Raw genomic sequence first — 25,500 nt, 5'->3', positions numbered from 1 at the left:
GAAAAAGAGAGAGAAAAAAAGAGTTATTGAGAAGTGTGGATTAATGGAGAATAAAGTTTGAAGTTCTTTGCTGAACATGTCGCCTCCGACTCCCGTTCATCAGCTCTACAACGTAATCGTTTTTCCTCGATTATATGAATTTTGAGATCATCTGGAGCCAAAACCGTAATCACGATTAAAATTCAATAAATAGAGCAGCCCTATTCATAACTCATGGAGTCAGAGGAAAAGAGGTAATCCAATCTTCCAAGGAAACGGCTGACTCATCATATCACTCAAGGTGAAAGGGACATTAGAGTGAATATCGCTGAGTTTTTAATGCTGTGGGACATGATGTCCTCTGGAATAATTCACTGATGGTCTTTCTCCCCTTGTAGGTGATCATTTGGTTTAAGAAAGGATCCACTCATACCAATACCAGTATTGAGTATCGGGTCCTTAGTACTTGTACTCATTAAAACTCCCCCCCAAAAACCTGGCGAGTATTATGTGACACCATGTGTTAACAATGTCAGCAGCAGGTAGACAAGAGAGGACGGCGTTGTCTGGGATGTGATTGAACAAGTACTCATATCAAAGAGTAGATAAAGATTAGTACTCATACTTGTATTTGTTCATTAAAAAAGTTTTATCGGCGCATCCCTATAATTAAGCAAGAGACGTTGTGAAGGATTGATGCCATGTGGTGTCAAGAAATTGAAGAGAAACTTTGTTATTGTTTGTGGTCATGAAAAGTTTCTCTCTGCACAGCCATAGAGACTGAGTGAGTCCACAGACAAGTGCAAATAATAGATGATACATTAGTATTACAGAATTTTAGCAAGGTCATCTTGTAATAAAGTACCGAAACCAAGTACAAATTCTGCAAGTAGCTAATCTGGATTTACAATCTGTCATGATAAGAAAGAAACTATGATTCTTGACGTTACTTCCAACCACAGCAGGCTTCTCATGCAGACTGTCTGTCTTTTTTTTTTTTTTTTTAAATGATATTGAGGTTATTAAAGTGACAAGCAAAGGCTGAGATGGTTTGCAATGACTAGGACCACCGAAGCACCTAAAAAAATTAATTAAACCCATGTCCTTGACTTTATATTTCAAATTAAAATCACCCCCATTTGATGACTGTTGATATGATCTAATCGAATCACCATGCACCAAGCAACTCGTCATAAAGTTAGAAGTTCAGTTTAAGATTAATTAACACAATTAAAAATGAATATGTCTATCTTGACATTGAGTCTGAATGAAGATGGATGATAACTGCCATCACAGTCAAAATGCTGTTTTATTAATTGTTCACTGAAACACTGATTTAATGATATGTTACTGCACCAAAGGTTGAGATTGCTGTTTCACTTATTAATTCCTAAATTGGAGACTTTTAGCTGGATTGTCAGCCCAAGGTTTTCTCCATAGAAAAATCCCCTCACAATGCTGATATTTCTCATTGGAAGATAATGTTGAGGACTATCAGTTGGACCTGATCTTATAAAAGGATTGAAAGTTATGCCTTTGGTGGATGCATTTTATCCATGCACTCTTTCATCCATTGTAGCTTATTGTTCTCTGCTTTTTATTTATTTTTTGTCACAGCACAAAAAGTACAGAACAGACTCCCAAATAATATTAATTCACCTATCTTTTTTCTCTTTGACCCACCAGCTCACAGTGTCACTATAATAATGTTTAAACAATAAACAAACAAACGAACAAACAAACAAACAAATGCTGAAGTTAAAGTTATATATTTAAAATCTCTGTATTTAACAAGGCAAAATGAAATAAAATACTTGCAATTCCTCATGTATCTATTATTCACTTATTTACATTGATTATTGATTTGAGTGCATCGACTCCCTCAGAGATTTTTGCAGTCATGTTCAGCTTCAGGCTTACTTATTTATTCAACCTCATTGCTTCTGGCCAGGGACTTAAAAAGGGGAAATGAAATTGAATGACATGGATCAAATGAATTACTCAATAACAGAACATTTTCGAAAGGCAAGAAAAAAAGTGTAGCGTGAGATTAAGCTGGGCTGGTTCACTCTGCTGTCAGACAGTGAGAGTATACGGGACCGAAAATATAATGTTGACGCTATGTGAACTTTGGACTGTTGCCAATGACGGCAAACATTAATGGCAACATGCATTATGGAAGCGAGGTACTTTTAAACGACCAATTGCCAAAAAGTTGGCACTCTGTAAATACAATAAAGACAGTTTCATGAATCTATATTGTGTGTGCATATCAGTGGCAGTTTAACAGCACCCACTCTTCTTTGAACAGTATTAAAATTGAGGAGACACAATGAATAAAAGATTTGCATTTTCTTATAGTTCCATATGACACGGTGTCCAAACGTTTTGGGATTGTTTTTTCTTTTATTTTTGAGTAATTAATGTCACATTTTAAGTCATTTAATTTGATTTGCAGGTTCGAATCCCACTGCTGAAATCTATCTAACCATCTATCGTTTGCTGAGAGAAAACATCATTTCCCATAATGCTTTGCGCGTCGCAGGAGACGCACGGGTTTGTGATTGGTCCTTCTCCTTTCACGTGACACTTCGGGCGTCTCCCGGAGTGTTGCTGTGTTTGAAGTAACATCCTGCTTTTCTTCTTCCAGCCAGCCCCGGGCTATAGAAACGCGTGACTCTCCTCCTCCTCCGCCGCCTCGCGGGTCACGATTACCGGGTCCCTTTACGCTCCGGTCCCCCCTTCTCCCTCTCCGCTGCTCCTCGTCCCTCTCTGCCCGGCTGTGCTCCGTTAAAAGCGGAGGTCGTGTTTTCGTAACGCTCGCCCGGACTGGAGAGTAAAGGTCGCGGTGAAAGTTGATAAAGTGGGAGCTGAAAGGACAACAAACGATTTGCGATACACGCTCTCACTCGGTAAGTCAAGTTAATTCACTAATCAATACAAAGATCCAGTCCGAAACACTCCCTGCTGCCTCGAAGGTTCAAACTCCTGGAAGTGCTCGATTAGGTTCATTTAGTGGTGTTAATTATATAACAATGCTCGGTCATCATGGATGATGACTTTGAGCTCCACACACACCTGTTCCTAATTAATCCATCAAATTGGTGCAATCACACGTTATTCTTAACGCCTTGTGCAGCTCAACAGCTGCGACCCTCAATTAACGGAACATATTTCCAATTACACCAAATGTGTCGCTATTAAAGAAAGAACATGCGATTCCCTTTTTTTTTTTTTTTTTTAATGCCCAAACTTTTCTGAGTTTGTTTGTTTGATTTTTTTGTATCTACGTGTAACATTTTGTGACGGTCCGAACCAGAACGGGTCATTATCTAAGAGATTATGCCTGGTTCCTCTTTCTGGATCAAGGTCTAATCTCTAAACATCAATGATTCAATGATTTCGTAAAGCTTTTCACTTGCTAGTAAATCTCATCTTATTAAAGGTCCAGTTCAGAGAGTTGAAGGGTTTAAAGGTCCATGTGCACCTCAGTCAAGCTTCAGGTTTGGGACAAATGTTTTTTTAAGCATGGGTTTACTTTTAAAGACATAAAATCTGTATTTTCTTCAATCTAAGTGTTTCAAATGGTCACAACAGGACTTTATTCACTTTTTAAAGACCACACTTCCAAATTTGAAATTGTTTTAAAGAGGTTTGAAAAGTCCTGTGGCCTTTACTACAGTAGGATAAACTTACTCAGACATTTGCAACTCAGAGTTTTTCCATCTGGATCCGTGAGTTAACATTGAAGGGGTGGAGTTTTTAGCATCTGACCAAACACAAAAGTGGAGAAACTTTGTGATATTAATTCCTTGGACAATGTAAATGGACTGGCCAGGCATTGTGATCATTCAGTTTCACGGACATTTCGGGCAGAGTTTCCTCGGTGTTCTTCCTTTAGTTTCTATTTACCAATGAATTCTTTTGAGGTGTGTGAATATTATCAACCTTGAACAAGATAAACAAAATTCCTTCACAGCCTCAGTGAAGAGGATTTATTTTCTATCAGAAGCTCTCTCTCTCTCGCTCTCGCTCTCTCGCGCTCTCTCTCTCTCTCACTCTCTCTCTCTCTCTCACTCTCTCTCTCTCTCAAGCACCAATCGGAATCTTCTAAGAATGGGTAGGTCATTTTCCAAGAGAGCCGATTGGTCAGGAGGTGGAGCTTTTTAGCTGTTGGTCTCTTACCCACATCATAACCTGGTCCACAGTAGATTAGACATTGAGAGCAAGTTACCAGGTTCATTTATGCCGATAAGAATGCAATACAGAAAACTTGAGGTTAATCTTGACGTTGCTTCCATAAGGGAAAATCCTGCAGCATAATATTGGCCTCTGGTCTCTATACATACTTCTGAGATCACTGGTCTTGATTAAGAGGTTGTTAAAGGGTTTAAGAAACAACACAAAAAACAAGTTGCCCGGGGGACCAGTTCACTTTGTGCTAACACTGACATTTTTTCACACAGAACCACAAACACATGATCTGCTGGTACAGCTGTTATTACTCCAAACCCACATGGTGATCAGTCAATTCTACTTTTAAACATTTTGGCATAATTGCAGCGTCCTCTACCGGATACGCAACACCGGACAACAAGAACATCAGAAAAACACTATTACTTGCATTTAATTAGTGAAAAATGAGTCTGAACATTCATGTCAATGGGCCAGCTTTTGGCTGCTGACCAATTATTCTCTAACAGCTATAATTGGCTGGGCTCTAGAGAATTCTATAAATTCTTCAAGGTTTAAGTAGATTAAATGTTATATTTTTAATTTCTTGCCTTTAATCTTTCCAATTTAACAAAATGGGCGATGATTGGGTTGAGGATCAACATGGTGCCGTCGTTAAAAGCCAGTCTTCTTATTGTGTATTTGCGATAGTTTTTGGTGGTTGTGTTATGCATCGTGGACATGTATGGAAGTTTCGACGTTTGTGGGTTTTTGTTAATGTAATATATCTTCACTATATATTCTGGTAGTTACAGTGATCTGGAATAGTTGATACTTCTTAAATTCCATTTTTGTGGTGTTTTTTCATGATTGGGTCTGAGTCTTGAGATCCGGTGTTTTGAAATAGGTTGGCTTCATACAGTCAAGTGGAGACCTGTCGACCATAATTAGACAATGGTGTAAAGTTTATAATTACAGTTATTTTCCATACTTGATTGAATCCATCTAATCCTTGCTATTGTTTCTCTTATTCATTCCTCAGAATAACCATGAATTTCTTCCTGGAGACGTTGCGAGTCCTGCTGCTGTCCTTATGGTACAACATCGAAGCGTTCATCTACCTCTTCGTGCCCAAGAGGAGGAAGAACATCGCGGGGGAGGTGGTGCTGATCACGGGGGCAGGCAGTGGGATCGGTCGCCTGATGACCCAGGAGTTTGCTGCTCTGGGTACCGTGTTGGTGCTGTGGGACATCAACCTGGAGGGCATGAAGGAAACGGCTCAGCTCGCTAAAGAGTGCGGCGCTATTAAGGTCCGCTACTATCTGTGCGACTGCAGCGACAAGAACGAGGTTTACAGAGTGGCTGACCAGGTGAGTCTCTACCAAAAAAAACCCTTTGCTTTTGGCCTTCAGTATCTCACACTTGCTGTAAAACATTTAAGAAAATGGCTGAGAAATTGTAAGACAATTGTCATTGTAGCATATCTACATTTAGTTTCAAAGATTTAATTCAAGAAGCATGATTACATGATTTCATCCGGGATGCAAGTGCCGCTATACAATTTAAAAAAATTTTTCTGGACAGACGTTGGAAGTGAGCTCAATGTGGGGTGAGCTACATTTGCTTTAAGTTAAGATAAATGGCCTTCTACATGTAGTGGACATTTTGAGCTGCAACACAGGCAGATTGGACATTGATGTCTAGCACTTGGTAAATAATATGTGGTCAAGATTTAAGTTCTTTGCAGCAGACAACCGGCAATAAACTGCTGCAACTAGGAGACAAATAGACCACTAAGTGGACCAAATTGATGCACAGCAGTGACAAAGCACTTAAAAGTGGAATTAATTCATCCTTGTGTATTGCTTTCAGAGCTTTATAAAATAGATGCCAACGAAACAAAATAATGTACACTGAATATATGGCCCGACTCGGCTTGTTGGTGGTTTCACAAACACTCAAACTGGCAGGAGATCTCTGACGCTGCTTGGCCTGTCGTACACTGCACATGCAGCAGGACAATCCTTTATAATGTTGAAAAGTTGGATCAGTTTCACCAAAGACATCAGTGACTTGAGAGCACAGAAGCATCAAAGTCAAACACAAGCAGAGGTTGTTGAACACCCTGTGGATTTTAATTAATGTGCATGCACAATGAAACAGCTGTAGAAGTTTGTTTGTTTAGTTTTTCTTTTTGACATTTCACTGTATTTTGCAGCAGAAAGTTTAATTAAAATTGGCATTATGTTCAGATTGTAGTAGTTTTGGGTAGTAACTGTTTGGTTTCATAAAAATAGAGACCGTTTCACAGGGTTTGCACTGTCGTGAAAAACCTGAAAAAGGGAAATGGACAATTAAAATGCAATTTCCCGGCCCTGGAAAGGTCATGGATTTTTATTTTTTTGTTTTAAAGTTTTAGAAAACTCATGGAAATGCAGATGATGTAATTAAAATATAATTACTTACTGTCAGTGACAATATTTTAGTGGCACGTGAGAAGCACATTCCATTATTTCCACTTCCGATATCATGAGCACAACACTGGGAGCGTCGCTACACTAACACAGAAAATGGGACAGGTGTCAAAATGGCGGCGTCATGCTTGGAAAGTGCAGCTTCAGGAACACGTACAAATTATGCCTGGCAAAAGTCGAGGACTCAAGATGTGCAAAGTGTACGTTATGCTGCATAACCTCTGAGAGGCTGCGCTTCTTAGCCACATCGCAGGGAAAAGGCACGGAAAAGTTGCCGTTGCTGCTCGTGCTGTGGTTCCCACTGTTGAATTTATCAAAGCTGATGAGTCATTAAAATTGATGAACTCTCACTTCTCTTTCAAGTCATCTGAGGACACGGACCGTGTTGGAGCACGACACGCAACAACGAGCCAAAATGATGTTTGAGGAGAACGTAGCATGTTGAGGGCCCATGACTGACATCATAGAGCGAGGCTATAATTTACTGATTAAATGGGTAACATTGTTCAATATAAAGTTCAGGATACAATAAAAGCAATCGTTCAATAGTTTGTACTGTAATTCAAAGCTGTGTTCATGAACTACTGCACATGCTGTGTGTTTTGGTCCTGGAAATTTGGTGAAAAGCCATGGAAAGTCATCGTGGGGGAAATAGTGTATGACCCTTGTTTTTATCACCGATACTCTGTGCCACAACACAAAATAAACTTTAAATGTCATTATGGCACTATTTTACCAGTCCGACCCACTCAAGTTGAAGTTTGCCTGCTGAACTAAAATGTTCTACAGTGTCGTATAATGTATCCCATCGGCAGATAAATGTGATTCAGATGATTTTTGTAGCCGCAATTGTGGAACTTGTTGCTGTGCTGGTCGTTACAAGTGATTAATTTTCTTAGCAGAAAAGTTTCAAGATGGAAACTAACACTTTTGTCTTATCAGGCTGGAATATTGATCCTCAGAAAATAAACATTGTTTTGCTGCTGCATATTTGCATGACCTTGTTCCTACTTTTTGACCCGTTTATCCTCGCCTGGAGTGTCATGCTTGGCAGGAAATGCTTGTTAATGTCTCTGGGATCTAAGGGAGAGAATAGCTTGTCACTGGCAAAGTAGATTCAGCTATACTTGTTCATACCTGAATTAATTTGTCAAATGTTTATGCTTCATAAACCAGTGTCACTTATAAACCTGACATCTCATTGTATTCTGGATCATCCGCAGCGGACTGAATCAAGCTGAGACCTGGCAGAGGAAGAGTTTTAGTGTATCATGTATAGTGAGAGCAGTTATCAGGACCTTGGGACAGATAATCCTCCTGTTGCAGAACAGGGCGAATCGGCTTGGCGTGTTCATTGTGGTTGTAAAATAAACTCTTTATCTTAATTATGCAATAATAATGACTTCCACGTTTCAGTCAGACTTTAGCAACGTTAGTTTTGTTGAGACTACTATTCTGGGTTTGTCCAGTCAGGTTGGTGGGGGAATAAAAGCATGGGGATTCTGTATGATTGGGTGATTTATAATGGAGTCCAATGTAGAAGATGTAAACACTCGTGATCATGTATCCATAGTTTGGATCAAATTGTCCTCGCTGCACATTTCTGTAGCGTCATCACATGTGATGGATTCAGAGGACAGACCAGGTTAGCTGAGCTTACTTTTTTTCTTTAACTTTAAGAACTGCCCTGTGTGGTTAATATGGTTTGCAGTTGGTTTAATGGGCTCCAGTTGTTTGAGTTTCTTATTGACGAGGTTGTTATCATGGTTTCCTCTGAATTCTTCTGACCTGGTTCCACTTTCTGAACTCGTCTTGCACAGTGTACTTCAAAGGCTCCAATGAAAAGAAAACGGTACAAAGACATTCTCTTTATTGAGAAGTGTAGAAGAACAAGTGGTGACCCCTGTGGCACTCCTTCGGAAATGCGTACATGCTCAATTCTGTTGCATTTCCTGTCAATTGGAGATCGTTTCATACAATCGTTTTCTTTCCTCTGGGTTCACTAATCAAAAAACCTCTTGCTAACACCAGGGCTGGAAAAAGAATCTCAACTTATTGATCAGCAGTTTGACTTTTAAATGCCAGAAAACGGAGAAAAGAAATGTCAACCGGTGTTTCATGAAGCCTGAGATGCTCGACGATCTTTGGTTCTGTACTGACAAACACCCCAAACTTATTCAGTTTATATCAAGAATATTAAAGTAAACAGAACAGGAAATCAGACAAAATAATTAGGCTCAGAATGATGGTTTGATTTCAGTGATTTGTAATAACATACGTTATTAAACGTAGAAGTGAAATGGATGATTTGACGATTATTTTTGTCTGTCTGGTGCAGGTGAAGCGGGAAGTGGGCGACGTCAACATCCTGGTGAACAATGCTGGCATTGTGACGGGAAAGAAGTTCATCGACGCTCCAGATTCGCTGATCGAGAAGACGATGGAGGTCAACACCATGGCTCACTTCTGGGTGGGTCGAATAAAAGCCATTTTGAGGCAAATCAGGCTTTGACCGCTATATGACTGTACACAAAGACTATGTGTTGGTAAACTTAAGACCCCATTTCCACGGCAACATTTTGAAAGCGATATGGGTTTAAAACAAAGCAAATGATGCTCTGAAAACAATGTGGTTAGCATCTAGGGTCACAACTTGGTACCGTTTGATTGATTTTGTAATGAAACCACACGCACGCAGGGAACAATACGCTACAACCTTGAACAATGGAAGAACATGGACATTCATATGGATGACCAAGTTGGATTGTTATTCTTGGTGACTCGACTATAAATCTACCAAGTTCCAGGAGAATATGGACTCGTGGTCATGACACTGTAGAGGCGAACACTGTTGCGTCCATGTAGCTGTGCATGTGCAGAAGAACCATTTACTACGGCCGTGTGCATGAGCATTAGCAGCGTTTCAGAAAAGTAGCATCCCCCCCCGTTTCCACGGAGATGGAGCGTATTCAAAAAGTGATACCCAAAACACAACAAATGTTTTCCTTTAACATTGTCGTGTAAATGGGGCTTCAGGTCATGGATACCATTGCTGCAATCCAAGGCTTCTCCGAAACTGTAGTTCTACCTTCCATTAGGTTGTAACCTTTCAGTTCAACATTTATTGGTATAGTTCTACTCCAGGTGAAACCGCAAAGGGGGAAAAAAAAAAAACCTACACGCTGGAAAGCCAGAGTTATTGGTGTCATTAACAATGTCTGAAACAGCTGTGCACTGCTGTCATGCTGAATATCGACATGTTTTACTGTCCATGTGTAATCAGTCTTAATTTACAAATGAATTGCATTGTTTCGTTAGCATGGATCATTTTTGTTTTCTGTCCCATCTAATATGAGTCTGATCCACTTGCACACTTAAGATAAAATGGGACTGGAATGTATAAAATGTTAGTTGCCCCTTTAATTTACCTGCTTTTCTTCGGTTCGCTCAGACCTACAAGGCCTTCCTCCCTGCGATGATGGCAAACAACCACGGCCATCTAGTGAGCATTGCCAGCAGTGCTGGACTCATCGGAGTCAATGGCTTGGCAGGTGTGGCTTTAATAATAGATTTGTATCCTTACATACAGAGTGAAGATAATCTCTCTGAGTATTAAATGGTACGAACAAGGACTGACTCAACTGTGTGTCTGATAAATGTTGCTTCTCTCGGCAGATTACTGCGCCAGCAAGTTTGGTGCTGTTGGATTTGCAGAGTCGGTGGGACTAGAGATGCTGGCAATTGGAAAAGAAGGGGTGAAGACCACCATCGTGTGCCCCTACTTCATTAACACAGGAATGTTTGATGGATGTCAGACAAAGTAGGTTTTTCTACATCATTTTGAACAAATAGTCAACAAAAGTCTAAAACGATAGCATTATGGACATTCGGGAACATTTACTGTGAGATGGATTTATGATTATAATCATTTCATTTGTATAACACTTTTCTGAACAAAACCACAATAATCTCCAGTTATTGTGCTTCTTTTGTTTTGATCCTCCTCACTCCATCCATTCATTCATCCATTCATCCTGACTGTCTTGTCTTCTCTTCATGCTCAACCAAATGGCATGTACGTGGAAATTGAAATGAAACCCCAGATGGTCAGTGTGGGAATGTCTCTAAAACCTTGTGCCTCTGACAGCGAGGAAAACAACGGTAACGTCCAGTATTATGTGAAGAGCAGAGCAGACATCAGCTCACCGATCACAGCTCCGAGACAACATTAGCTGTACCGACGACAGTTATTTGAGCCAAAAGTCAATATAGGTCTTCTGATTCCTTTGAGGGCTTTGGATGATTGGCTATTATCTCTGGTTGGCTTGTGGCAGATTAAATAAACCACTTTCATAGCTTATCGCCATCTCTTTTCATCCCAAGATGATAAGTAGACCCAGCTTTTCTATTTCTCATTATATTTTCACTCCGTACCCTTAGTAACCATATGACATATGTCTATAGATTAGTATAGATTTTCTTGTTTTGCTTCTATTCAGGTACATTTATCCATTTGTAACAGCCCAGGTGTGTGTCCAGGTCTCGACATTGGGCAAAGTTTATATAGAAGATGGAAGAAGTTGGCAGCTACTAATAAATCTCTATTTCTGCTTAATGTAATCCAAGAAAAATACGTCAATATATTTGAGTGTAGTGGTACAATTCCTTTCCTCACTTCTCCTACAAACACACAGACTGTCGCAGGACCCTGTCACCTCCCCGCTGAATATCCTCAGGTGATCTTTTCAATGTGTCGTCGGACTTGTGTCTGTACCGGTTTACATTCCCCCGCCTCCATGTGTCCGACAGCCCCCGAAGCTAACGGGACACATGCTTGGTGACATCAGCATGCACCTGGCCTGTCACTTCCTAGTCTTCACATCACTGCAGCCACACTTAAAATAAACACAAATTATGCTAAAGAAAATAAAACACTGGCTACAGTGACGCAGTGAAGTTAGTTGGTGAATCTGTAAAGAAATAGTTGTGAACATAACTGAACCATTGAAAAACTTAATGGCAGTCATGTAGAAAAATTAAGGAGCCAGTAGTTTAGAATGAGATGTTCAGATGACATTTGAATTATTATAACACCTATTCCAGTTTCACCCAGAGTGTGATTGTTGGAGGTGTTGGGTTATTCTCGGGTCATTTTACAGGATATACCCTACTTTGACTGAGTCATGATCTAAAATGGCATCAAAAGGCCGGCACACACTACAGGATAATCGGGCCAATTTTTGTCCCGATCTCCCCTTCCCGAGCAACGTTTTAGTTTGTGATTTCCTGAGATGAAAAGATATGGATTCATTGGACACTCAGTTTTACTTTATTCATCACTGCTCTTCTTTAACTTCATATTTTCCATCAGGTTGATTTGAGGCCGTTTCTCCCATGTGAATGCATTTTGTGTTGGAATATCAAGTCATCACCTTGATGGCAGAGTAGATGTGCGCTCCATAAATTCATGTTTCTGCAGTTATATTAGACGTGACAATCATTATTAGCCTCATTATTACAGATCAAACCTCATGGAGCTAAACAGACTTGGAACAAGTCAAGAACAAGACCTAAAACATCCTCCAAAGTCTCAGTGGCGAAGATTTATTTTATTATTTCAAAAAGATCGCTCTAAACATTCCATCTCTGCTCCGCTGTGCTCTTGAGTATTCCACTTGGTGGGGACAGTCCGCACACCAATCAAAATATTCTAAAAATAGGCAGATCATTTTCCAAGAGATCTGATTGGTCAGGAGACTGCTTTTATGCTTTGTTAGACACTCAGAGTACTGGGTTGATTTATCCTGTTAAGAAGTGAATCTGCTTCACACTATGGAAAACCCAGGATTAATCCTGAAGTTGCCTCGATATGAGTAAACCCTGAGTGTTAATCGAGGCCCCAGGTTCATTTGTGGCAACATGTTTTACATGTAAATACCGTGTAGAGCCTGATACTCCGCTGAAGGATCGCTTAGTGTGTGTGGTGAGCTCTGTAGTTCACACCACACATTATCATATCAGAAGAGATCTTGTGCGATCTGTCTTTGTGATCAAGTGTGTGTCTCTTAATCTGTGAAGCTTTGAAAAAAAATCCAGTAGTGTGTACCAGTCTCAAGGTTGCATGAGCTGAGGGCCACCTAAAGCCTTGTTTACACATTTTAAACTTTTGTTGCGTTTTGGTGTCGGTTTACATGATAACGGTGCGCCGATCCACTGAATCCACAACTTTATGAAAACAGCTGCCAAGATTGAACTTTTAGAAACTGCTCTGACTCCGTTTAAACAGAGGAAGAGGCTTTATTGAAACCCTGCTACTGTGCATGGCCAGACACACTCCAGTACTTGCGCTCATCTTGTCTTAATGTTTAATGAAATAAAATATTGCTCGTTAACTGCTGGTAGAAAATAAGACTTATGCTGTTTATTCTACTGCTGGTTCTTTTTGTGCATCACTGACATTTTTTCTTGATTAGGATAATTGTTGGGTTTTTTTTCCAACTATTAAAAATTTGCAAGAAATAATTGTAATTATAAAATGAAAAACTAATTGGATTATATATATATATATATATATATATATATATATATATATATATATAACCAGTCGAGGCCATGCTAAGGCAATCAAAAGAAATGTGGAGGATGTGTTTAGGTCTTGCAAACAATATTAAAAGAGCCATATGTGGTGTAAAATGAATTAATCCAATATAAGAAGCTTTGATTTCAAACTAATAAATACCCTAATAAATATAAAAGAGCCTGGAGACCTTGGAAAGTTAACTCGAGGAAAAAAAAAACTTGACTTTAATTTCAGTTCTATTCTTTCCTACAGGTGGCCTACACTGATGCCGATCCTGAAACCTCACGATGTGGCCAAGAAGGTCATCCACGCCGTCCTCACAGACCAGGTCTTCCTGCTGATGCCCAAGAGCATGTACTTAATCTCGGCTCTCAAAAAGTTAGTCCCCATCTCTTTTCTTCTCTCTTTCACCCAATAATGAAATCACTTTTTAGTAGGGACGCACCGATACCAGTATCGGAGTACTCGTGAAAGATCCCCGATACAACGCAGTGGGTATTGCGTGACGTCAAATGCCAGAGACATTTAGACTAGCAGAGTGTCGCTCATTAGTTTAACTGCTCAGTCGATCAAGAGGATTCTATTCCGAGCGGTGCTCCATGATAAAGATTTTTGGGACTCACACACCAGCGAAGGTAAATATGGTTAAAGTATGCACTAGCTGTGCTCAGTCCCGCAACTCGAGGCTACGACAGTGCACATAGACCTGTAGATTCTACGCATTGCCGTCTGCATACTGTAGATGAAATAGTATACTGAAGCCACCAAGGTTTTTGGAGGTGGTTCACGGCAACACACAGCTCGTTTGCATATGGAATATGAATTTGGCTTCATGGCATTTAATAAGTTCATGTATTGGTACTCCATTGGCAAGTAACTAAAGATTTATACTAGCCCTTAAAAAAAAAAAAAAAAGTGCTATCTGTGCATCCCTACTTTGCCAAAATGGCTCTGCTGTTTTTGTGTCTTAAATTTGGTGTTGATACATTTTTCCCAGATGCACCTCGGTGTGTACAGTATCAACAGTACTTCTTGAATGGTTTCGCATTTTCCAGTAGGAGGTTGGACTTTGACCTTGATTCAGCAGTTTGCTCATGGCTTCTCCTCCATATTGATATGACCGAATCTTCCACCTATGGCGTATTTGTCTGCTACACATTCATGCAGTCTAAACTGCTGTGACTAGTGATGCAAGGCAGGATATATTTGTGGTTTTCAGTTCATACCAGACCACAGTGACAGCAGTCGTACCAGCTTCCTGTCTTCAGTATGTTTGTTGTTTGAGACGCTCCTCTGCAGGACCAGCAGTTTAACCATTGGTTTTCAGAGTTCTGCTGTTTCTGTCATCTCCAACCAGCCTGATTGTCCTCTGACTTGAACATCTTCGCTTACTGGCCATTTTCTCTCTTTAACGCCATTCACTGAGAAGCATGCTGATATTTCTGTGTGGAAGTCTCAGGAGATCAGCAGTTTATGAAACACTCAGACGTCTTGGATAAGAGTCAAAACCTTGAAATGTCTTTCAACATGTACGACCAAGTCCAGTCGATGTGATTCAATTGCTCCAAGAAGACACTGAGAAATCAATGTTCTGTCATTTTAGTCATCCGATGCCCAGTTTAAACTTCAACACCTCAGCTTCACCATGTCTACATGACTGGTTGTATTGGGTCAGTACCCAGATGCTGGTTGCTGGGGAAAAAAACTAATGCCAACTGCATCCGTTTTAGTTTCTGGACCCTCATCTAACATGTATTAGACTGTTGTTGAATATGTTTTACCTCTTTAAACAATGTACCTTGCGAAGATACATGCCCACTGATAAGCTCGTTGGAGTTTAAGCCAACAATTCTCTGGTTGTGTTACTTCCAATCCCAAGCTTGCCTTTCTTGGCCTGTCTATGGGTTTGAATCAGCTTCGGGATAATGGTGAAGCCAAATGATCTCAATAGTGAGCACGTCGGGTGGCAGCTGTTGGTGTGTGAGTGATTGGATGCTTTTGACTGACCATGTTAATTGTTGCAGCTGCTAAAGTGGTAAACATCTGTATATACAGTCAGTAAAGTGCATCTTGGAAACAAAGAACAAACACATTTTTTGACAGAAGCCACCTCCTGACAGTTGGATGGTCTTGTGGTGTGTTTTAATGACATGTTGGTGAGTACCTATCAAAAGTCATCAATTCCTAAACTGATCCCATCGTTTGATCTAATTGAGGCCACGTTGTAGTTCAGATCACTGTAAATCTCACTGCTGGCTATGATGTCTTACACACAGTGAGTTTCGATAACTGCAACTTCAGAAGTTGCCTGAGATTTGAGGAAAATATTGCAAAAGTAATCTCAAGGTCGGAACATAAGAGACGGCAGGTGCCTCAGTTCAATGGAGACTGGGTCAGCAGCAAAGTTGTTTTGAAAATCTGTTTTAAAAGCAGGTTTCAAAGCCTGAAAATGTCAAAGGAAGCAGGCAGTAGGAGTGAGAAATACAAAAAAAAAATTTATTTATTAGTTTTTTTTTCCTCTTTTCAGGCACATTTGAGTCATATTGTCACACTATCAGATGAATCATTGTGACTGGCTTGTCAAAGGTTTTTGACCCACTGGACTCAATAGATTGAGGAATATAAAATGCAGGCCTCGCAGGTGGGTGATATGAAACCAAGTCAGAGTTGATCTCATACTGTTATCATCCTCCTCTTCAGTGTCCTCCAGTGGAAGCAGAACTCCCTCCTGGCCTCTTACCTTGGATTGACAATCGAAGTAGATGGCCTGACTAACGTCAGTCTGCACCGCATGTTACAGTAGCACGCATTCATCTTTACCAAGATCTGTGTGAGTCAGGATGCGGCACTTTACCGGGAAGCACGACCAACATGAGCTGCAGATCAATTTTCACTGAATGGGCTCCTTGAAAATGGGACTGGAATATCTTCTGATGTGTACTTGAAGCGAGACTGACGCTCGGCTTGTATCTCGTGGAAACTGTGAATTCACATAAAGCAGCCTCTTTACATTGTGGAACATGAGAAAAATGTTTGTGTTCGTGCTCAGCAGCAGACAAAGCCTTATGTTACAACCAGTGTTTTGAGGGTCATTTCCAAGAGTCCCAGTCGTGTCTTGCCCATTAAGACAACTCCTGAAATTGGATTTGCAAGAGCAGCTTTCTGAAGATTATTTATGATGGCAGAGAAATGTTTGTATAGCTTATTGGAATGATCCGAACCACACAGCGTGATGGGGAAAGGTTGTTTTTTTGTTTTTTTAATCTTGGGGAAACTGCACTGTGGGTGATGCTGAAGTGAATTGGATGAACAATGGAAAAAAAAAAAAGTACCACTGTAATAAACCACAATGACTTTGTTTGCCCAGTTGATTTGTCATTTGTATTCGGAGCACAAAGCACAGTCAACATGGTGGTGCTGGCGTCAACGTCGAGCATGGTTAAAACTCTTGAGTACAGAAAATAAAACTGGAGATTCTCAATAATGTAGGTGCGTGTCAAGCTGTAAGGCTAAAATTAAACGTCAAAGTAAATGGGCAATCGCCCACAAATTCAACTATTGTGTGCAAATGGTGCAAAACTGAAAGAGCAGCTAACATTCTAATATTGAATCTTATTGTAAACTCTGGAAATTGACAGGGAGATGCTGCTGATGGGAATTGATGGTCCATTCAGCCCCACTTAGTGGTAGTACATAGTGCTTTTTATTATTTATGCCACCACTCTGTGAGCTGTAAGTCATACACATTATGTTTTAAAATTGTTGTTAGAGCTGTGGAACTTCTTCAGCAATCACCTTCATTAATATCGCGATCCGAGAACATTGATTAGACGTTTTTGACTAAAAGCTCCAGTTCATTTCACATATCACCTGAACACCAGGAGAAATGTTCTTACTTTCAGCATTTATTCATCCTCACAGCTCGATCACCTGCAGTCACTGATCACACAGTATCTTAAAGCTTTCGAGAAAATGAGTAGATTTGCCTTCACAAGGTAAAAATTGCAATTATAGTGGGTCCTACTTTGGTAACTAACTTTGGTCACTTCATCAGAGCAGCTCTCCTCCTGCACCGACTCAGACAATTTAGGACAGTGACGACCTTTCTCAATTTCCACTTTATCTCTGAAATTTCCCTTCGCTGCTGTGTGTTGTTTGTTTTCCCTCACACAGTTCTTCTCTGCTTACCTCTTTATCTTTATGTCCATTTTAATGGAACGTGTGCTGATTTTTCTGCTGGTGTAATCATGTTCAGGTCCAAGTTAATTTATTTATACAACCTTTTGCTATCACAAAAAAAATGGGAAATGAGCTAAATGGAGATTAAACTTGCACAGCATGAATCAAATTAATTACACAATTACAGAAAAGACAAGTCTCAATAAGTGGGAACGTGGATACAGTGTTGGTTTAAGGGACTGAGATGATAATCTTGACTTGATGTGGACTTTAGACTGGTGCCAATGGTTGTAAAAGTAAACAGCATCATGCATTATGGATGAAAAGCTTTTGCTGCAGATTCCAAAAAAGCTGGGACGCTGCAATCACGATCACATATCATATTCTCAAGCAACATCAAATGTTTTAACTAGAATTTGACTATTTTCAATGAAAAAAGACTTGATGGATTTGATGGTGGCAGCAACATCATCTCATTCTCAATGTCTCAGAAACCAATGCAAAGTTTCGCAAATCTTTCAATCAGGGATGCCCAGATACTAGTACCTGGTATCGGGTCACAAACTGCACTGAATGCTTGTTCTTGGGGAAAAAGATCCCCGACACAACCAGGCTGGTATTATGACATTGTGCGTCGGCATCGTTAGCAGTGGATAGACAAGAGAGGGCGAGTGATGTCGGAAGATTCTTTAATATTAATGACAATGACGGGGAAAAAAAACAAAAAACATGCTGCATACTAAAGTGTTTCGGGGCTCATATGGTGGCTCACGGCACGCAGAGGCTGTGGTTTAGGGCAATGCATAGCCTTCGCATATAGTTTGCGTCTGGAGTGAAAATCAGGCTTAATAGCATACGATAAGTACTTGTGTCAGTCGTCAAGTTTGTACTTGTCCTTTTAAAAAAAGTGGTATCGGTACATCCCTAGATTTTATGTACATTGAATACACCATTTCAACTTTCTGGCACAGTAGTGCTGTCTTTAAAGCACATATCAGTGGGTTGCCACACCCAGTTCCAGTGTCCTCTTTATTCATTTTATTTCTAAATGTTAGTTGCAATTCAGGCATGTCCAATGTGGCTTAAAAACACCACACACTTGTAGTATTCGCTATCCCACCAACAGATGAAAGCCCACTGGAAGGCAAAATGGACCATGGAGCGTCTCTCCATCAGTCAAGAGAGACGCTTGGCGATTAACTTCTTTCCATGAACCATCAGGGTTTTAATGTCTCTCAGGATCGGTAATTGTAACAGAGTGGGGGGAAATTGATGAACACATTGAAGTGCTGCATTTTTAATGGGGTTTTTGGCATCAGATCTCCCTATGGCTTGTCTGCCATAGGGAGATCTTTTTTTTTCTTTCTTCTAATGGCAACAGCGATTTATTTCATTTTTTTGATGGTGGTCCATTTTCTCAACTCAAACTAATCCATCAAATAAAGAGTGCGCTTTATTTTTTCTTTTTTAGTATTTTTCAATAAAAAGCAAAACTTGGCCTCCAAACCGGATGTTGTTTTCCATTGGGCTGACGTGCATAGATATGCTGGTACTACATGTAAGATCTACGTAAATCTATGTTTCTAAGTTTTACAATATTAGTTTTTACACTCTGTTTACGCAGTGTTTTCAAATGAAATGGACACATTTCGTTGCGTTTTAGGTGTATTCCACTCGGAGCAAATGAAAATGGAACCTTTCAGAAGCGCTGCTCCTGCACATGCACTCCATGGCCATAGTGAATAGTTCTTATTCACGTACATCATTAGATGGATCGTGACAACAATAGCCTCCAGCAGCCAGTGGCATGACCCCCAGTCCATGTTCTCCCGGGAAAAGGAAACATCGTTTTCAAAGCATTGCCTGAAACTTTTCTGAAATGAAAACACAACGCGATGTGGTCACCAGTCCATCACAGAGCAAACACTGATGGAAAATCAGTCTAATTCACAGGCAATTTAGATTAACTGCAAAACAGGAACTGCCAGCCCATGCCACCTATTTCTCTCAGCAAGACATTGAGCCAGGAGTGAGAAGTGAATCAAATAACCGAATTCCTTCAAATACAAAATAAATAATTAAAAATAAACCCTTTTGGAGTGATCAAGTCTGAGCTCAGACTTGGGGGGCCTATGAAGAAGCAGCGTGAGCTCAATGTTCACTGCAGACGCCTGAAGAATATAAGGACGAATGGTTCAAAGTTAATAAATCTCTAATCATCGTCAAAGATCTGAATCTTGCATCATGGTGCTCAATAAATACTTTATTCTGGTTTGAATCGCAGTGTATGTGTCTGACTTGAGAGTTGAATGTTGGTAAGACCAATTAACGCAAGAAACTAAGACATTTCACGAGGTTCAGAATTTTCATGGTTCTGGTTTTAATATTCATAATAAAATTAAATCATGACATCAGCTGCTTGTTTGTCAAGAGAGAGAACACTGGATCTTAACCCAAGTTGTTAATGGGACAAATGTGTCCTAATTAGCTTAAGGAGGAGCAATAGCCAGAAAGAAAGTGAAGCTGGTGTCAAATTACAATGCATTTGATGCTGCATGTTGGCAGCTATAAATTGTAATGAAGCAATCACTATGATTCTCGAATAAAGGTAGTCGACATGCTTTAAACGGTGTGGGGTGGGAGAGGAAAGCTTGGTTGTCTCTTAGACCACACCAAACAAATAGTGTCCACCCTCAGATCTACAAGGACATTACACAATTCTGATGAGTCTATGATCATCATAGTGAGGTTATGGGGTTTTCTTTACTGGGCTCCAGTTTAGTCCCGTCATCAACAAACATGCATGTGAGGTTAATGGCTGACCTGTAGGTGTGTGTATGACGCCTTCGAGCCACTGTGAGCTGTTAGTGGCTCTGTGATCCTGAACTGGATGAAGTGGTGCAGAACTTGGATGGATGCATGAAAGACCTTTAAAAACAAACAAACCAAAAAAAAAAACTACAGGATATTCTTTTATTCTCGGGATCTGGGAACATTCAAGCTAATCAAATATAAACCTTTCTGAATGTCGATCTCGACATGAAGAAGCATACTATGGTAAGTGAAATGACTTGCGATCTGTGAGTGCTTAGAGTCTACATCCTCCATTTCCAACCACACAAAGGTCCCAAACTGCTTTTTGTGCAGCCACTGCAGCTGGAGCCATCAGTTTTATGGTGATTAGGACTCCGTTTATGGCAGCCGGCCCAGATATCTGGCAGGAGCCACCTCATGGAGCACGATAATGGTCCTATCAGTGGTTGTCTCACTCATGTTGAACAAATCATGTACAAGTACTCACATTTTGTATAATGTGGCTTCCTAGTCACAGTTGTGCGGCACAGGAAGAGGCACAGTCTGACGATGTACGATGACACTTAACTATAAAATTGCAATACCTTGGGGATATAATTGGCTATGGTACGAGCCGATATTGAGATTTGTGTAGGAAACAAAAGTGAGAAGAAGTGACCCAACTCCCACCACCTGAACCTGAATAAAGTTGTTTTGAAATCCCATCTAGTGACCACTTTGTTTCTTCTTCCTTCGATTTCTCTTTATTCCAACAAAGTCTTGTCTGTGTTCTGTCTTCTATCCATTCATCTGAGGATGGAGCCATTATTCTCTTTTGGAAAGATATTTGCCTCTGGAACAGTACCTCTGTCTGTCACATCAGTTCATAAAAAGCCATTGTAGTCAGGCTTTTGATAACGTCTCGCATTATCCAGCCTTGTCTCGGCTTCGTACTCGAACACTGTTTTTGTTCAAAGATTGTTCGTCAGTAAAAAGCTGCTAACGGGACGAGTTCAGGAGACGTGCAGCAGACAACATTCTGGCTGGCAAATTTTATTAAGTCTTTTTGTACAAACCGAATTAGGTGTTTGTGATTTGTACCTATTTTTGACATTGTTCTGGTCTCAGTCTCGTCTCCTAGTGTCAGTTCTCTATTCATCACAGATCTTCACCAGAACTGAAATAAATAATACAGGAAATGTAAAAGACAGTGTCTGAAAAGATAAAAGGAGCCTCCCTGATAGAAATTTGGATTTCTGGTGAAACAAACCACTGATATCCTGGTGACCTTCACTACATGATGAACATATTCTACTTCCAAACGTGCACCTCCTCCTCCTCCTTCCCTATAAAACTTAGACCCCATTTACACGACAACGTTTCAAGTGGAAACATTGTTTTTGCATTTTTTGTTTCAGAATGGTTTTGAGTTTTAATGGCAACATTTGGAAAATGAGGTTTGTTTCACAGAAATGTTGAAAATGAGGCCAGGCTGTGAGTTGACACTGTTTATTTTTGTAATAAGACCACACGCTTATAGTCACATAAATACATTTATAAATACTAACAAATTGGGGCTGATCAGTGTCAGTCATGTTGAAGAACTCGGGACTGATTTCATGTCTTTCCTTCTTTTTGCAGCGTCCTCCCCATGAAGCAGGGAATTCTGCTGGGCCAGTACCTGGGAGCCTTCAGCCTCATGGATACGTTCAAGGGACGCTCCAGGAAGCAGGAGTAGGGTCGAGAGAGAGAGAGAGAGGTGTCAGGTTTTAATGTGATTTTAATGTTAATCCTGTCATTGATTGGTAATGTAGATAAATCAATGTTATATTCCGGCAGAACAGTGGTTTATACTGCTCTATGTCAGGCTGTTTAATTTGTCCTTTCAGCATTCACGTCGTGAATGAACTTATTGGTTTTTCTTAATTCCATCATCATGACAGAAACAATTGTTGGGAAATGAAGCGTCAGATCGATGTTTATTAGCTGCAGTTAGCGGGACCATTACAAGTACAGCTGCAGCGTAACATCTGCTGACCACTCTGAATGCTCATCCAGGTCAAGCTTTAACTTCTCAAATTTTATAAATCATATCTTGCCTTTGCCTTTCCATTGAGTTTTTCAGGCTATGAATTCACTCCGTTTTCTTTAGCCTGGTCTGTTCAATGTTATTTTTAACGTAGTAGTTAACGTTTGCCTGCAGACACTATAGAAGCCTGTGTTGTTTTGACTCCATTTCCCAGAATGCTTTGCATCTTGTTGACGTGGTCTTTCATGTTGCTGCCATGTTCAGGCAAGGCTGAAAAACATTTTAGGCTGCAGCAAAGGGGAAATTATGAAAATGCACAAGAAGATCAAATGCATCAGTGTGTAGTTGTGATGAAAGATTAAAAAAATAATAATAATGCTATGAAGTTGGAAAAGCTCTGAGACAATTAACAGAAGTATTGAAACAAGAAAGTTTTAATTTATTCTTTCAAATGCCATACTATTATTGTAATAAGGCTCTGTTTACAAATTTCAAGTGAAAATGGATAATTTTTGTGTTTTCATTTCAGAAGCTTCAATGTTTTGAAAACGAAATGCTGTAAATTATGTAGTTACACTGTTTGGCCACTAGTTGACACAGTAGACAATGATGCGCTATAAACATTATCAATGGGAGTACACAGACATTCATATGGACAAACGATGAAGTTGGATTGTTTTTACAGTGACAAGTATAAAATTCCCGAATCCCAGGACAGTATGGACTGGGAGTCATGACACTCTGGACACCGCCATTGTTGTTATTGTCCATCTACTCACATGTGCAGATGAACTATTTACTATGGCTGTGATGCACATATGCAGTAGCATAGTTTCTAAACCATTGCATTTTTTCCCATTTTCACAGAGTATTTTTAAAAAGCTCCACTTTGGTTTCAATAAGTTGCGTTTTCAAAGGCTCGAAGCACCATAGTCGCGTAAACAGACACCCAAAACACAACGAAAGTGCTCATTTTCACTTGAAAACGTCATGTAACTGGGCAGGAATGTAGCCATAATTATTTACAGTTTTAAATGTATGAAATGTCCATTTATTTTTTTTGACACGAGTTTTTATTTTTCTTGGAAGTTCTGTTGAATTTGTTGAAGTTGAGTGACTGCAGCAAAGACCTGTAAACGAAAGCACTTAGAGCTAATGCTAACTGACATCTAACCACGATCAACTGATGAGTCCTGTGGTTGTTCCATGCTGTGAAAAAGACGTTTCAGCCACGCTTGTACTCACACACTCCTTAATTCATTGAGATGTTTTATAAAGCGAATTAGCACAAATAGATTCCACATTCCGTTTTTGTGCATTTTGCAGAAGATCCCCGGCGAGCACAAAGCAAACGTTATATATGTTAATGCAGGAAGGTTTTAAATCTGAATAAAAAGCACAATTTATGAGTCGATCAGTCACAAAGTTAGTTATAAAACATAGAAAATATTTGATGATAAAGTGTGCAAATAGAAGTTGTGGGAAGCCAGATGAGGAAATGCCTCCACCACATTAACAATTTTCCAAATTCGCTTTTCTCCTCCTCTTGATATTTTTTGCAGAACATAATTTACAGTCTGCCGTACCTGCGGCCAAAGTTGTTGACGCATGAAGTCACTTTAATACTCGCCTGGGTGTATCGGGGAGCTCCTCACGGGTACGAGTAGTCCGTGCAGTATCAGGTCCGATACTGGCAGTTGTTTTTATTTGAGATGCACTAGATGTTAGATATAGATGTTGTCAGACATAGTAAATCACATTTTGCATTGTACGTTAGTAGATCAGGCCGCAGAGCAGTATGACATCAATTGAGCCAACTTCCAGTTACTTTTCATTGTCTTTTTGTTGTGAAGTGTGCAGTATGTGCCACCTGTACCCCAGTGTTTGGATCAACAAACTGGTTGTAACTGCTACAACATGCAGCCTTCAGTGTTACTGGTCTTTACCACTCAGGAACATCTTCAGCCATTTATTTCTCTTAATATTGAATAAAAACAGATTAGCTGCAATAGAGACTCATCACTTTGCATTGTGGTACAAAGTGCCATTTCAAAACCAATCCAGTTGTTTCTTAACATCCGTTCCATGCATTATGTTCGCTTATTTTTTTGCGATCAGCGCAAATCGTAGATTTTAAATGCAGTGCAGCACAAACTCAGGAAGAAGCAGACGCACAAGAAGGTCTCGTAGAAGTGTGAAGTCTCACATTGTGTAGTTGTGTCGCAGACGGTCCCGTCCATTTCAAAATCTCAGGTCGTGTTCATGCCTTTTCATCTCGTGTTCAACACATTTCCCTCAAGATTTCTTTGCCAGTTCAGAAGCCTTTTTCAAGAAACTCGTGTCAAACTAAGCTGATTTTCGAATGTTAGAAAAATTGTAACCTGAAGTAATTTTTTGATGTATCATTTGTGATATTTTTATTTTCACATATAATTTAATTGTCATTTATTCAACCTGTTTACTCCATGTAATATGGCAATGTAAATAAATATATAGCGTGCATCTCTTCCATGTCTGACTTTGCATTTGTGTGCATGTTAAATACATCCACTATGACTTTAGATACCCTTCAGTCAGTTCTGGTGAGTCGGTGATTAACTTATTGTTTTTATATTAGTTTGTTGCTTGATGTATTTGTTTTTGAAAATTTAGCCTTTAACCTTGAGCTGATCCCAGCCTACAATCTTGAGAAAGGCAGGTTACACTGAGAACAGATTGTCAGTCCTTCAAAAAGACAAATGCATAACTATTAAAAAAAAAAAAAAAAGTCTATTAAACCTCAGATTCACTTAATATGCATGGAAAATTGCAAGCTCCACTCAGAAGTATTCCACAAATCTGGAATCGAACCAAGAGTATTTTCACATCAATGCTAATTACTACATCATTACAAACATGGTTCTATTGTTGATTTACAAACATGTTTGGTCAGATCCTGGCATTACAGGGCATCATCAAGAAAATATCCCAATCCTATAAAATCATTGTAGAGTTTGGAAACAAATGTGTAATTTCAACTATTTGTACGAGAGAAGCATGGTGGAGGCAGCATCATGGAATGAAATGGAAACTTATTTTGAGAAGTGTTTTCAAGACGACCTGAAAGACTTTATCCAAGTAGAAAATCCGTGCTAACCGCTGACGTGGATGGATCACTGCTGGACAAAACCCCCTGACATGGAAGAAGCCCACAGTAAGAAAGTTAATTTGTTTATCTCTGGTTCTAACTGCTACAATTCATTTGTATAATTATACTCTATCTTTTAGGCGTATTCTTCATTATATTATTTCCT

At 39.8% G+C, this 25,500-nt stretch overlaps 1 protein-coding gene across 2 annotated transcripts; it reads left to right on the top strand.

The window, feature by feature from the left end:
• Window positions 1-2,641: 2,641 nt before the first annotated feature.
• On the top strand, window positions 2,642-24,714 carry sdr16c5a (short chain dehydrogenase/reductase family 16C, member 5a). Of its 2 annotated transcripts, none has more exons than XM_080503922.1 (7): window positions 2,642-2,891; window positions 5,195-5,522; window positions 8,965-9,096; window positions 10,078-10,177; window positions 10,302-10,446; window positions 13,459-13,584; window positions 21,820-24,714. In XM_080503922.1, the coding sequence occupies exons 2-7, from the start codon at window positions 5,202-5,204 to the stop codon at window positions 21,914-21,916; spliced, it is 921 nt and encodes a 306-aa protein (XP_080360048.1). In that variant the 5' UTR covers window positions 2,642-2,891; window positions 5,195-5,201; the 3' UTR covers window positions 21,917-24,714. The 2 variants fall into 2 exon arrangements, with proteins under 2 accessions (XP_080360048.1, XP_080360047.1); XM_080503921.1 differs by lacking the exon at window positions 21,820-24,714 and adding an exon at window positions 15,907-16,016.
• The last annotated feature ends 786 nt before the right edge of the window (window positions 24,715-25,500 follow it).

Source organism: Blennius ocellaris (genome assembly GCF_963422515.1).
Source record: "Blennius ocellaris genome assembly, chromosome: 10".
NCBI classification, from domain to species: domain Eukaryota; kingdom Metazoa; phylum Chordata; class Actinopteri; order Blenniiformes; family Blenniidae; genus Blennius; species Blennius ocellaris.
The sequence above is the reverse complement of the archived record's forward strand: the minus strand, read 5'-3'. Positions and strand labels throughout refer to the sequence as shown.

Bases quoted from the DNA above. Each gene is read 5' to 3' on its own strand.
- sdr16c5a (XM_080503921.1), top strand. From the start codon at position 5,202: ATGAATTTCTTCCTGGAGACGTTGCGAGTCCTGCTGCTGTCCTTATGG. The intron at 5,523-8,964 runs GTGAGTCTCTAC...TGTCTGGTGCAG, and splicing joins TTTACAGAGTGGCTGACCAG to GTGAAGCGGGAAGTGGGCGA. The intron at 10,447-13,458 runs GTAGGTTTTTCT...TCTTTCCTACAG, and splicing joins TTTGATGGATGTCAGACAAA to GTGGCCTACACTGATGCCGA.